Source organism: Delphinus delphis, chromosome 17 (assembly GCF_949987515.2).
Source record: "Delphinus delphis chromosome 17, mDelDel1.2, whole genome shotgun sequence".
Classification (NCBI taxonomy): Eukaryota; Metazoa; Chordata; class Mammalia; order Artiodactyla; family Delphinidae; genus Delphinus; species Delphinus delphis.
In genome coordinates this window covers 7,549,100-7,564,399 of record NC_082699.1, presented here as the reverse complement: position 1 = coordinate 7,564,399, position 15,300 = coordinate 7,549,100, and the positions used below count along the sequence as shown (strand labels likewise).

The 15,300-nt window shown below is 43.1% G+C and overlaps 1 protein-coding gene across 3 annotated transcripts in view; it reads left to right on the top strand.

Annotated features, from left to right (window-relative positions):
• CA8 (carbonic anhydrase 8) overlaps positions 1-15,300 on the top strand; it is a 213,792-nt gene that overhangs the window by 160,743 nt on the left and 37,749 nt on the right. For all 3 annotated transcript variants that reach the window (XM_059994686.1, XM_059994684.1, XM_059994683.1), the window contains exon 4: positions 13,457-13,552. In XM_059994686.1, coding sequence (XP_059850669.1) covers positions 13,457-13,552 — 96 coding nt within the window. The remainder of the gene's footprint in view (positions 1-13,456; positions 13,553-15,300) is intronic.

The following is a 15,300-nucleotide window of genomic DNA, read 5'->3' as shown; positions in this document are numbered from 1 at the left end:
ATTCATTTTACTGCAGTACTCAGGGAATTGTGGGGACAGTGTTAACACTTTTGAAGGCCATCCGTGTGCCAGGTACGTGCCATATCTTATTTAATCATTAAAACATCCCTTAAGGGTAGATGTTATGTCTGTTTTTCAGGTGAATAATTCAGGTCAAGAGGCATTAACTAAGTTGCCCAAGGTTACGTTGGTAATGGCTGAGACCCAGACCAACTACCATTGTTTTCCCTCTACAATATGTGCCTTCTCATATTTCTAATAAAATGGTCCTCATTTTTGCTCTAGATAACTGCCATTCGAGAAGTGAAAGCCTCTGCGTATGCTGTGTCCACAGACAGGTACCTTTCCAGGCACAGTGAGGGTTAAAATGGATTTTCTTCAACATTTTCAGATAAATGCATTTTATTATAAATCGTAATCTTTTGAATATTGTAATTGGATTAAAAAAATATTGTTTCTGAAAATTAGGTTGTGAGGCAATGTACTAGGTATATAATAAAGTTGGAGGGTGAAAATTGACAGTGGTATTTCGCAGAGAAATGAAATAGTTCTGAATTTTAAATACAATTAAGATTGCTTTCTATGTGTTCTTACTACTAAAAAGAGCTTATTACTGTAATTTTTATCACCAACTCACCTGAAACAGTTAATACATAATAAGTCAAATTTGCCACACTTTCAAAGGTTATAGAAAGATATATTCTTTTAGTGCATTGCGAGGACTGTGCCCTATGGACAGGGAGAAGCCTCTGATGAACTTTCCCAGGCGGACAGTATGACATAACTGCAAGGTGGACTCTGCAATGAATTTGAAAAGCCAGTCTTGGAGGCATGGAGGCTAGTTAAGAGACCTGGGCCGTAATTCTAGCAGTAGATCGTGGATATCTAAAGTAAGGAATTGCTCGTGGGTGGAAGCCGAGTGGATGCGTTTGGGAGATGGTAAGGAGGTAGAAAATGTCAGCACATAGTTCTTTTTTCTTTCTTTTTTTTTTTTGATTTTGTAAAACTCTTTGTGTGAATCAACTTTACATACGAATTTCTATAAATACTTACAGAATTTCTTTTCTGTTAAAGTTGCCTATCATTTCTTCAATTTTGTAGATTTCTGAGAGTTAATAGAATGTTCTTTGCCTGGTTGTCGCTCTTATTTTTTAGTGTGAACACTAGCTTTCACTAAGGCCTTTTCAACTCCTTGGTCTGGTTTCGTTCTGAACACACCTCTAAATTAATGCTCTAGCAAGGGTCAAGCACTTTGAGCAGTGATATTAGAACAAGCTCTCCAAGTTCTCTAATAAAGAAATACTTAAAAATTTTTTCATCATATTCACGTGGCTATATTTCTTAGTTGTAGAAGTTGCAGGACATAGTTCTTGTTTGTTTGTAAGGGAAGAAGAGGACAGAAGAGGTTTTGGGCTTGGGTCCATTAACAGAGCTAGGAACAAAGAGGGGGACAGAGGTCTGAGGGATGGTGGAGGGACTTCAGTTTTGAAATGCTAACTATAAAATATTTCAGTAGGCAGTTTAGTAGAGAGATCTAGACTCAGGACAGAGATTTGGTTAAAGATGTTGACTTTGGAATCATGGACATCTAGGTGACAATTGAAGACATGGGGTCACCCAGCAAGAGTATGCTTAATGAGAAGAGAAGAGGTGAGAGGATGAAGCCCCGATGGTACCACCCCTCGGGGGGTGTCAGGGGAAGCAAACCAGTAGAGAGGCCTGAGATGAAACTGGTATTGAGGAGGTGGAAACCCACAGAGCATGGTGCAAGGCACGCACCGGGAGGGGCAGTTCGAGAACAGGCGGGTCTCAGGTGCTGTAGAGCCGTCAAGTCAGCCCAAGCCAGAGATGTGAGTTAGAAGAAGGTTCTGGTGAACTTGGCGAGAGCAGTTTCACTACAGTGATAGGATGAGAGATGGATTTCAGTGGATCGTGGAGGAAATGGGCAGGGAGGAAGTGTCAATGGGGAGCATAGCCAAGTGTTTGAAAAGTCTGCTGTGAAGAGAAAGTAGTAGGAAGGATTTGAGGTCAGGGAAGTGTTTGTTTTTTAAGGATGAGAAAAATCTGAACGTATTTAAATGATGCACATATTTAAATGGTGATGACAAGGAGCTAATTAGAGAGGGAGGCGTCTGGCCGCAGAACTGATGGGGCAAGGCCCCTCGCGGGGCCAGGGAAGAACAGAGCAGAGGCAGGTGTTGACTCAAGCGTTGCCTTGGGAGGAAGGAGGGGAGCTTGGCAGGATGTCCTGGCGGGAAGCAGAGACAGTTCCCTTTCCGATGGTTTTATTTTCACTTCCAGGCAGGAGACCTTGCTGTTGGAATATTAACGATGTTCCCGAGGGGCTGCAAACCGGTCGCCTTTGGGGCTGGATTACGGCTGGATTCCGTTGGCACTGTTTTTTTTGTTTTGTTTTGTTTTGTTTTTTTGCGGTACGCGGGCCTCTCACTGTTGTGGCCTCTCCCGTTGCGGAGCACAGGCTCCGGAAGCGCAGGCTCAGCGGCCATGGCTCACAGGCCCAGCCGCTCCGCGGCATGTGGGATCCTCCCGGACCGGGGCACGAACCCGTGTCCCCTGCATGGGCAGGCGGACTCTCAACCACTGAGCCACCAGGGAAGCCCGGCACTGTGCTTTTTAAATTTGGGAGTTTAGGCACCGCGGGCAGGGCACCGATTCCCCTGTTTCACAGCCCCTCCCTCCTGCCCCATCCCATCTTTCCCTCATCTATCAGCCTACTTCCTGGAGGCCTTTGAACGGCTGACTGACTTTGGTGATCTGGCTTTCTATAATGGAAAGAAACATTATTAGTTATCGTTAAACCTTAAGAAAATAAACCTAGAGGGGTGGGATAGGCAGGGTGGGAGGGAGACGCAAGCGGGAGGGGATGTGGGGATATATGTATATGTATAGCTGATTCACTTCGTTATACAGCAGCAATGAACACACCACTGTAAAGCAATTATACTCCAATAAAGTTGTTAAAAAAAAAAAAAGAAAGAAAATAAACAGTGAGCTCAGGCAGCATAATGAGGAAATAACCAGACAGCAGGTAGATGAGCGCACCTCCGTTTTCAAAGATCGAGCTGTTTAAATACAGCCCTGCCCACTCTCCCTGGCACCTCCCGCTTCTCTTGACCATAATTGGCTCTAGCCAGCACCCACTTGCAATTTACCAGGAACTTTCCAAATAAGATCCCTTGTCCTGGTAACAGCTTTACACGTTAGGTGGTCTGATCTCTCTTTTACAGCTGAGACCCCCGGGGGCTCAGGTAATTTTCCTAGGAGCTTGTAGTGAGAAAAGAGCATTCATTCACACTGGGTGTGCTCTTGGCCTTGGGCACAGCCTGGCTGGATTCTAGCCATTTCTTGGGTCGTACATTCTCCATTCCTCTTCCCTGGTTTTCCTTGTCTCTCCAGAGGACGTTGTTTGTCGTTCCTCCGCGTGTCCTGTGAACAATCACGCTGAGAGTTCTAACCTACTCAGTCTTCTACCCTCCCTCTTTGGAGGAGAGAGGCGGCCTAGAGGCGACAGAGCCAAGCCGCCCGGGACCAGGTCTGGCTCTGTCACTTGTCAGCTGTGCAACCCTGGACAGGCTGCTTCCCCCTCTGTGCCTCCGTTCCCTTCTCATTAAGATGCGGGACTGGGGTTTCCCTGGTGGTGCAGTGGTTAAGCATCCACCTGCCAATGCAGGGGACAGAGGTTTGAGCCCTGGTCTGGGAAGACCCACATGCGGCGGAGCAACTAAGCCCGCGAGCCACAACTACTGAGCCCTTGTGCCACAACTACTGAAGCCCGTGTGCCTAGAGCCCGTGCTCCGCAACAAGAGAAGCCACCGCGATGAGAAGCCCTGCACCACAACGAAGAGTAGCCCCTGCTCGCCACAACTAGAGAAAGCCGGCACGCAGCAACAAAGACCCAATGCAGCCAAAAATAAATAAAAATAAAATAAATTTATATATTAAAAAAAAAGATGCAGGGTTGGCGGCAGTCATGACATCTACCATTGTAAAGATGATAGTGAGGGCTGAGCGAGGTGATGTTTTTTAGGAACAGCGCCTGGCAGAGCAGGTAGTACCAGTGCTCGTTAAATAAATACACATACTCAGAACATCCTCTGTCATTTACAGGACACGCAGACCCTTTGTGCTCATTTTTTCTTCTGTTGAACTATCAATTTCATGTTTTTATTTATTCACGCCCTGGATTCTTTTATAAAACTATTGGAGGTCTTTGTATTTCCAGTGTTGAAAGCAGTGCACACTAAAACCCTAGATGTTATCGGTGCTCAGTAAATGTTTTGATGAATGCCTTGATTATTTTAGAGCTCTGTTGTGAAATGTGGTTCTCATTTGGGGGCAGAGGGGGATCGAATAACAGATGCAGTCTCTAGATGACTTACATTCTATAACACCAAGACCCTTTGACAGTCTCTTTACCTTCTTTATTTTATAGAATGACACATGAAATATAGAGGATCTAAGTTATAGTGACTTAATTGCAGCCATAACCCACAAATAAGACAGAGGATATTTCCTGGCAAACCAAGAAACCAATGTCAGTGAATCAGTTTTAACTGCTTCTGATCTTACATTAAATATAAAATATTTCAAAATGATGTATTTTTTCTTCGATTCGCTCCAGTGAGCCTTTTCCAACCTTCCATAGTGAATTTCCTAAAGGCAGCTTTGTTTTTTGGGAAAAGAACCCTAACCACACTGCGATGCCCTGCTCCTAAGAAGGCAGCAAAATCGAGGTAAACAAAAGGAAATTAGCAAAGAGGAAATCATTCTGCTCTGGAAAAAGTGTTTTCATAAATTACATGAAACTAGTGCCTTTTCTTTTTTTAAAATTAAAAAAAAATTGAAGCGTAGTTGATTTACTAGTGCCTTTTCAAATTGAGGATTCTGAACCCTAAGAACATATAAGTAGCTTTTGATATTAATATATTAATAGATGAAGTTGCCCTGAAATGCTCCAGCACAGCCTCCTATTTCTCTTTTTCCGATATCAGAAAGTACATCATTAAGTTTAGGCAAATGTGACAAGTAGGCGACAGTTAGAGGTAGAGTTTCAAATAATTTATTTTCCATTCCTTGCTTTACAGCGCTTTGTCACTGTTCTATGTCTACACCTTGAATGTCCTTTTCTGAATCATAGCGGCATGATATATTGACGATGACATCTTAAGTGCCACAGCACCTGAAAATAATATACACTAAATCTCAATTTATCTGCAGATGGATGGCTGCTCCGCACAGTCAGGAGTGGATATGGAGAGAGGGGTGCTTTCTCTGCTGGTTTTCAAAGCTCCCATTTTGTTACTCAGACGTTTCACTTTCAGTCTTCTTGTCTTAAAAATTCCAATACTTAACGTCTTCCTTCTTTCAACCCTCAGTATCCTAAGTGTAGCCGAGACGTGAACCTTTCTTTTTCCTTTTCTAATTTTGTAGCTCTTTCCCAGTGCGCTGAGAATGGATATTTTGGGTGTGATAGGGTGAGAAATAGCCGGGTGAGAAACTTGGCTCTGGAAACTCAAAATCTAGTGGGAGATCTGCTACAACTCTCACGGTTGACTCTCTGGGACCGAGGAAAGCAGTTAAGTCAGGGCACAAAAACCAGGACATGCTCTTGGTGACCCCTTTTCTTCTGTGACTGTGTTGAATTGTGGTCTAGCTCAGAGGAAGGGTCTTGATGACTGTAGTTTTCAGAAAAATGGTTTTCAGGTTCAGTTACACCTGTTGTCATAGGTGCATCGAATACTTCTGATTTTTCAACACTTATAGCAGCCTGTGATTCTTTCAGGTTTTACTTTTGCCCATTAAAAGAGTAGATTAAAAGAATATTACAAGTTAAAGGTGACACACGTGGAATCTAAAAGACGACACAAATGAACTTATTTACGAAACAGAAACAGACTCACAGAGAGAGCAGACTTGTGGTTGCCATGGGGGAGGTGGAGAAGGATGCAGTGGGAGTTTGGGATTAGCGGATGCAAACTATTGTATATAGGATGGATAAACAACACGGTCCTGCTGTAGAGCACAGGGAACTGTATTCAATATCCTGTGATAAACCATAATGGAAAAGAATATGAAAAAGAATGTATATATATGTGTATAACTGAATCATTTTTGCTGTACAGTAGAAATTAACATTGTAAATCAACTATACTTCAATTTTAAAAAAAGGAATACTACAAGTGAAAGATGAATTTTTCTTAAACTCAGGCAAACTGATTCTTCTTATTTAAAAAAAAAAATCCCTCAGCCCTCCCTACAGCTACCTTTCGATTTGTTTTCTGATGCTCACTACCCACGTTCTAGGCTGAGCTGGCCCTGCCCCACTTGTTCATCCTGATGTCTTTACACTCTGCCTCTGCTCCTTTCATTGTATTGCAGCCGCCTTCTCAATTATCTTAAAGACATCAGTCCAAAGTCTCTTTCTGTCCTTCTTTTCTTTCTTTTCTTTTTTTTTTTTGTAGCTGTTGTCGCTTTGTTGTGGTAGAGCCTTGACTCTGCTAACCACGCTTTCTTCCAGAAAGTCTTTTCTCGTTGGTCCTAACAGGACTTTGGAATTTTCTGGGTTTCCTCCTGCGTATTTGATAGTCCCCTTTCCCTCATCTCACCCTTACTCAAAGCTCAGTCCTTACCCTTCCGTTGGTCTCTTCTGGGACTTGACCCCTGGGTGAGCTGACCTTATAAGGCTGTCTCTCTGGGTATCTAGGGATGTCTGCAGTCTGCACCTCGAGCCCCTGCTTCTCCAGGCAATTCTGGTTCTGCATCTCTTACTGATGGGACCCAGTTTGATTGTAATGATGTAACTTTCGACACCTAAAACTGGACTCATCCTACTTTTGGTTAGTGGTTTAGGACAGAGACCTGTTATCCCTTTCCCTTCGTATCTGTTGGTTCATGTTATCTCTATCTCCAGCTCCAATCTATCTGTCTATCAGATGCCTGTGGAGGCCTCGGAGGGTGGGTAGAATTTGGGTAAGCGGCAAGACGGGGGGAACAGCATTCCAAGTGAGTGGAACAGAAACGGGACGGGGAGGGTGTTGTGAGGAGTCAGGAGTCCCACTTGATTTGAGTATTTGGGGATAGTTGGGGAAGGATGGGGTTGGAGAAATTTAAGCCCTGTATGGGCAGGCAATGAAGGAAGTTAGAGATTTTGAACAGAGAAATACGGTGAGAGCAGTGTTAGAGAGAGATTGGTTGAGCTTTGAAATGCAAATGATTAGGGGTCAGCAAAGCCTTGGTGAGTTGGAGATAAAGGGGTGGGGCTCCCCGGGGGGTTGGGGGCTCCATGAAGAAAACAGTGAGACGGTGCCTTTGAAGGGAATGGATGTCAGTTCTGGAAATACTCAGCTTGAAGTGGCTCGAAGCCACTTGAAAGGAAATGTCCATTAAGCATTTGAAGATAGAAGACACAGAACCTGTGTGAGTACAGGGCTGGGGAGAGAAACGTGTGAGTCATAATTGCCTTTCCAGTTTTTACTGCTTTTTCCATTCCTCATGATTCATTCTTTTGTACTCTAATGCGGTTGTGTTATTTGTGTTAATAATAAACCTCATTTGTCTTGACGATAGCTTTCTGTTAGGCTGCCACGAACTGTTCAAACTTATTTTTTCTCGGTGACAAATAAATGATTATAAGGCTACGGCTTGTCACAGTTTCATAACTTTGGACACATTTATCTATTGCTGTGAGTTAAGTACATTAAGATGAACGTTTCGCAGGTACTCATGGTGTAGCGGCATAATCAATGGCAGGAAATTGGAATTTGGGAGCCCTTCAGCAAAAGAGCAAAGATTTTCTCTAAAACTGTAAAAGGTTGCTTTACCGTTGTTATCCTAGGGTCAGATTTTTTTTAATAGGAAGGAGTGAGGGTCGTGATGCTGACAGAGTAATAATGGGTCTTTGCTCTTTTATGTCTCTGTAATAACGTACACTGTTAACACACGAGGCCACGTGCACGGAGGCCTTGGTGGGTGGGGTGGAGGAAGAATGGTAAGAGGTGAGGAAAGACTCAGCTTTAACTGTGGGCTTCCTGCTCTGATACCCCAGTTTGGGAGAAAGACAGAACATTTTGCTTCTCGAGGAAGAGTCACTGAGCGGGTGGGGAGCTGCCCCTCGCTTCCGCTGAGGAAGAATCATCTGTTGTTCAGCTGTTCTTGTTGGCAAGCTTGGTAGGAGTTTGGGTTCAGACTGCAAGAGGCAAGCCCTCTGCCACCTGCTGTCCCGTGTGTTTGCAGGCAAAGAAGGTCTAGGCTCCAGAGACCTTCGTGAGGCCAAGTCCTGCCTGTGTCATCGGAGGAGTGAGCTGGCTGAGCAGAGGGGCCCCTCTGAGTCGAGGCAGCGGACGGAATCAGCACGCTCTCCAACCCTTGTCCTCCTTAGAAACGAGCAGTGTTGATGACCTTGGGCTGCACTGCAAACTGGAAAGCTGCTTGCCTCCCTCCAAGGCATCACCCCGCTTCTCTGCCTTTGTGGGTCACGTGTAACTAAAGCTAAGGAGGGCGAAATGTGATAGGAATATGGGGGTAAAGAGAGCCCAACGGGAGGACAGAGAAGGTGTGAAGAAGCCGAGCTTTAAGGCGTAGCTCTCCTTACGGTATAGGGAGACATGCTCTGAGAGGTGGTGGCTTGTGAGGTTCGCAGAGCTAGGAGCTGAGACAAGCGTCTAAGGCTGGTGGCTCCCAGCTCAGAAGTCTTTTATGAGAGCTGTTGCCTCTAAGAAGTTAGCACCAGAGTTGCACAAGTGCAGTGTTGCCCCTTGCCGTTCTGCCCTCTGCCGTAGACCTGCCCCGCCCCAGAGCGTGTCTGCACTGTTAGACTTGGAAATGAGTCTCCCATGTGCCCTCAGCAGATAACTGTCTGCTTGGACCTCTGCTAAGCCTCCCTGGGACTCCATGGGCTGCGTCATCATTATCTAAACCATATCCTTAGTATCAAATGCCTTTCCGTTCAAATCCATTTGTGCCCAGACAAATTTCAGAGCACATGTCCTCAATATGTTCATATTTATTACTAAATTAATTCATGCACTCATATGTATTATAGATGTGCTATGTGTATTATATATATAATATATAATCTATTTTGTGTAGCATAGGAAAATTGAAATGAAAAGACATTGGATAAAAATAAATGTAAGCAGACGTTCTGTTCTTTTTGAGCAGCAGTAGATCATTTTGTCCCCGACCCTTTGCCAGAGGAGCCATGTTTAGTCTTAGAAGAACAGATTGCAAACACTGTCACATTAATTGTTAGAGCCCTTTGTCTTTATTCCCGTTGCTTCTAATCTTGTTCAGATTTAAACCTCCGTTCATCTCCACACTTTTTTTCTCGTCACACACTTTTTGTTTGTTTGTACCACCTGTATGAGAGTTCTCAGGAGAAACAGTATATGTATATTCTGAGACAGAGGAGAGTTAAGATTTATTTTAAGGAACTGGCAAATCTGAAGTATGCAGGGCAGGCCAGAGGCTGGAAATGCAGGTAGGATTTTTTCACTCCGGAGGTAGAATTCCTTCTCCTTCAACTGATTGGATGAGGCCCACCCACATAATGGAGGGTAATCTGCTTTGCTCAGTCGACTGATTTAAATGTTACCACAGCTAAAAAATACCTTCAAAGCAACATCTAGACTGATGTTTGACCAAACAACTGGGCACCATAGCCTAGCCATGTTGACACACAAAGTTAATCATCGCACACCTGTATCGTAATCTTCTGTTGGAACTTTCATGGTAGCCACCTAGCTTACCTTCCCACCTCCCACGCCAAATACTTCCACCCATCCCCGTTCTGTCGGAAGAACCTTTGAAGGGGGATTTTGATTGACTCTAAGCAGCATAAGTAATGATAATATTCACTGCAATGATATATTGCTTTAGTGTTTCCCAAAGCACAGTTACGATAAAAGTTAAACCTCTGTGCCATCCAAACCCCTCTAACTTTCCAGCCCCATCTCTCCTGTCACTGCTGGTCTTATGTGCCCTCTAGTTACCCCCAAAGTACTCAGTTCTTCACAGGCACTGATGATTTTCCTGTCTCTGTGGCTTTGCTCTATGAAACAGAAGCAACACTAATATAAGGCAAAATATAAGATAATAGGAATAAAGAAGGGGCTGAGGGAGACGGGAAGGTGATGTGAATAATTCAGGCTTCTCAGACCTGAAAAAACTTCATTAAGCTGGGGAGAAAGGGAAGCGGGGAGATAGACGGTGTTAGGGGCTGAATTCCCCCCCCCCACCCCTCCCGCCTCACCAACCAATTCATATGCTGAAGCCTTAGCTCCTAATACAGCAGAATGTGACTGTGTTTGGGGACAGGATCTTTACAGAGGCTGTTAGGTGAAAATGAGGTCACTAGTGGGGGCCCTTGTCCAGTATGACTGGTGTCCTTATAAGAAAAGGAAATTTGGACACAGACGTGCACAGAGGAAAGACCATGTGAGGTCAAGGGAGATGGTGGGCATCCGCAAGCCAAGGAGAGAGGCTTCGGGAGAAACCAACCCTGCCCACACCTTGATCTCGGACTTCACACCTCCAGAACTTTCAGGAAATAAACTTATGTGGTTTAAGCCACCTAGTCTGTGGCACTTTGTTATGGCAGCAAACTAACATGGGTGGAGTGAGGCAGGGCTCAGGGAACACAGGCCGAGAGGCAGCAAACATATGGAGTGTGCGATGGGCGTGGACGGCTCATCTATGTGACCGCTACCGGTTACAGCTGGTTTCCAGAATGTGTTGGAAATTTGCCTGGTCCTTGAATTAACCATCCTCTAGTGGCTTGGCAAGGGGATTTCTGATGATGTTTTGTTCGGTCTTAATGAGAGAAAGCACCTCCAAGAGAGGGGCGTCTCTCAGTAAATACCAGGCTGGAGCTTTGCCTCTGAAGTGTGGGTTCCTTGTGGAGTGTGAGGGAAGAATCTCTTTTGCTCCTTACTGGAGTATCAGCTGATGGTAAGACCCAGGTGGTAGAGCAGACAACAGGTGGTAGAGATTCTCTTGCTATTTTCGTTCTGTGTTATTGTACTGGTCACACAAGGGCCATAGCGATCTTCTGTTATCCTTTTTAGCTTGAGTTAGTGGAAGTGCCAGGACGTCCCTTCATTTTTCTTTTCGTTCTTTCTTTTTTTTAAAAAAATAGACTGTATATTTTAAGAACAGTTTTAGATTTACAGGAAAATTATGAAAATAGTACAGAAAATTCCCACCTGACCTACACCCAGTTTCCCCTGTTATTAACATCTTACATTAGTATGGTACATTGGTTATAATTAGTGGACCAATCTCAATACACTAAGTATTTTATTCAGTTTCCTTCATTTTCATCTAATGTCCTTTTTCTGTTCCAAGATCTCACCTATGACACCACTTTACATTTAGTTCTCATGTTTCCCTAGACTCCTCTTGGCTGTGACATTGTCTCAGGCTTTCTTTGTTCTTTGACGACCTTGACAGTTTTGCGAAATACTGGTCAGGTATTTTGTAGAATGTCCCTCTCTTGAGATTTGTCTGACGTTTCCCTCTGGGTTAGACTGGGGTTATGCGTTATTGGGAGAAAGAGCACACAGGAAGAATGTCCTTTTCATCACATCATGTCCAGGGTGCCTATATCAACATGTCTGATGACTGCCGATGTTGGCCTTGGTCACCTGGCCCAGGTGGTGTTGGCCATATTTCTCCACCATCAGGTATTCCATACTGTACTCTTTTTTTGGGGGGTGGTGTACAGTGGTGTGCTGCGAGGCTTGTGGATCTTAGTTCCCTGACCAGGGATTGAACCTGGGCCCCAGCAGTGAAAGCACCGAGTCCTAACCACTGGACTGCCAGGGAATTCCCCCATACTGTACTCTTTAAAACGAAGTTGCCATGTACAGCACACACTTAAGGAGTGGAGACCCTCAATTTTTTAAACACAAAAACATGTGAAGTAGGTTTTGAGGAACAGGTGTGAGTGATGATGTTGCTGAATTATGGAGGAGTGGCCAAAAAAACAACAAAAAAACCCCAAACATACTTTTTTTGGTTTGTTTTGTTTCAGAAAAAAAAAAAAAAAGCTCCATACTGTCGCTATGAGAAGTAAGAAAAATGTTGATTTGAACTTTGCAATTTGTGGAATAAAAATAGATTTCAGCCTTGGGCTTTTTTTGTTGATTTAATTAAGGCAATCAGTTCTTATCTGTACCACTGTACACTTATCTGTACCACTGGGACGCCAAAGCTATTGTTGCAGCCGGAAAAGGAAAGATTAAATTGGTCTGTCTTTCATTACTAACTGAAAGGTTATAGAACATCGCTTTCTTAAAGGCAGTGCCTTGCCAGTTACATTTACTGGACAATCCAAGTTCATGTGGGCTTTTCATAGCCTGACCTGTCCTGGGTGACCGTTTCTATTATAGGCAGAGGACCTCATTACTTCCCCCTAGTGGTCAGCTTTATAATCTTGAATTCTAGTTGGACAAATTCAGCAGGAGAAACCTCAAAGTTCATGGCAATCCTCATGATAATTTTCCTTAATATTTTAATATGGATGCTAAAATGACATGGTGATTGAATTTTAGTATGTCTTTTTGGATTAAAACTAATTTTTAAATGGGTCACTGTTTTCAGGCAGCAGGTAATGGTAACTTGATTAAAAGCTAAAGTGAGGAAGATTAGTATTCTAGGCGGAAGGTTTACCTTGCTACTGTTCCACTGAGAACCTCAGCGGCCATTTGATTTTAACCAGGGAATTGAATCTGGCTTCTTGCAAGCGTTTTATCAGCACTGTAGGAGCAAGTGCACATTCTACATAAACCTGAAGACTACAGAGCTTTACGGGGCTAGTAGTGGGAGAATCCTCTGGAGTATTGTTTGTCATTCCTTCACAGGTAAAATTTTATCTCCAGGACAGGAAATGGCTTTCGTTTAGAGTTCTCCATCAGCATTCATTATGTTACCATGCTTTAAAAAGATGCGGCGCCTTTTATAGGATGCTATCTGTCTACATATTCTTAGAGAGTGGAAAGAACTTACAGAATTGGAGACTGGTTTTGTTATTATCCTTGATGGAAATACTGGGTGACACAGTACTTGAGTATGTAGGTGGTAATCCTTCGAATGAGTTCTGGTGTTTGTGCCCAGACCGGAGTTCTGTTTTATTGAGAGCCAGAGGGGATGGCGTCTAAGGAAAGGCAGCTAAATCTGCTAATCTTCTTAGATGTGCTCCTGATTAGGACAAAAGCAGAACTTGAGTGGCATTCAGCACTGCTTCTGTTCAGAAATGAGAAGGGAGGGATTCATACAGAGAACCAGTATTAAACCAGTCATCTCTGTGTCTGTTTGTGATACTCTCGTTGCATATGACACCATACAGATATGGTCAAGGAGCAGTTGATACGTCTTTGTTTTCCTGAGCGGAAGTACGGTTAGTAACGAGGTTACCTGTCTGTTCTTGCTCACCCAGCTCCACCTGATACACTGGAACTCCACCTTGTTTGGCAGTATCGATGAGGCTGTGGGGAAGCCCCGTGGAATCGCCATCATTGCCTTGTTTGTTCAGGTAAATGGTCTCCTGCTATGATTGCTGTATTGTGCAGAGATGCTTATTTCTAATTCATTTTGCAAAGGGTTTTTTGTTCTCTCTCATTTTTACTACTTAGAGGTGACATTAAACACCTATACAGAGAGCACTGATACTTTAAAAATGGAAAACTTGATCTCTCTGGGTCAAGGATGAGTAGCCATATTCACTGGTAGAAAATGATTCATTGGCTTATTAGAACTTTTCTTCGGAGTGGCATTCAGGGTCTTTGGAGAAAGGAGTTAGAAAACGTCTCCTGAAGGCAGAGTTCATTTTATTATTGAAAAAGAATTTCAGAAAATATTTTTGGACCTCGCCTTCCTGCAAAATCTAAGAGAAATCAATACTATAATCATGTAGTAGATTCCTTTAGCTATTCATTATTAATAATTTTCACTCTAAGATGATTTGAAGTGCCTTGTAGAAAACACTGATAGGATGAGAGCGGCAAAGACCTTGGTGGATATAGTCAATGTAAAGTTTAGATTTGAGCTCTTTGGTGGGCGAAAAGAATATTATATAAATTTAGTGACACGTACAGAAGCGGACCATATGCTTTCAAAGGTAAAATTTTAATTTAGTTCCTAAGGTGAATCTCTTAAATCTTTTGTCTTGTTGTAATTACTTGATGTAATAAAAGATTGAGAGGTGAAGGAGACCCTGGAAATTGTAGGCTTCCCCCTTCCACCTCTTATAGAAGAGAAACCAAGGGCCAAAGAGGCCACGTCATTGTTTATAGTCACACAGGGATTTGACGTCACCAGGCAGGACCAGAAACCATTGTCCACTCTGTGTGGTTCCAGGCTGCCTTTGGATAACCTAGTGGTCCTTAATAACTTAATTTTCCAAAGAGTGCTGAGGAAGGGGCCTTTTGAAACCTTTTTTTTTCGGGGTGGCATATATTTCAATAGTATTAATTCCAACAATTTCCTGTTATAAATACCGCTAAGATATTTCTTTATTGATGTTTGAAAGTAGCCTTCCAGTTTTATTTAGCCTTTTAGTATTTTGAAATCCATGTTTTTAAAGTATAACACATGTCATGGAATTTAAAACAAATCCTTACATTTTAAGATAAATCTTCTCAATTCATTTCATGCGTTTTTCACAGGCAGGGCCCTATATTCCTTCTATTTTATATCTGCATTGTATAAGGAGAATGGAATCACAAAATGTGGATGAAAAATGTTTCAAATGATACTACAAATATATTTTGATAATTTTTAGTATATTGAAAATAATAACTGTTAAAGTCCATCTTTTGTAACCTGAGAAAGTGAACAGAGCATCCAGATTTGACAGCATGAGGCAGTAGAAGTAGAAGGCAACGTCTCATTATTAGAAACAATAAGAATAAAATAAAAATAAGAACACAAATAACCGAATAGTCATCTGTAGGAGGGGAGGGAACATGTTAGTTTCATCTTTGGAGGCGGTACTCAGTACATACTTGGGAATGGAATTCAGTATGATAACTTGATGTTTTCACTTACTGCTTCTCAGTGTAGAACAGCTGGCATGCAGTAATAGTGCACTAGATTGGAAGCCGAGTCTCTTGGGACCAAACATCGCCGTTCCCTGGGACCAGCTCATTACTGGAGGCAGGCAAAGCTTGGGAGCTTGTACTCTGGCTCTGACTTTCCATAGGAGGGAAAACCCAGGTTATCTACGTGAAAATGCCTTTCTCGGGAGAGAACAGAGTCGCAGAAACTATAGAGCAAACATTC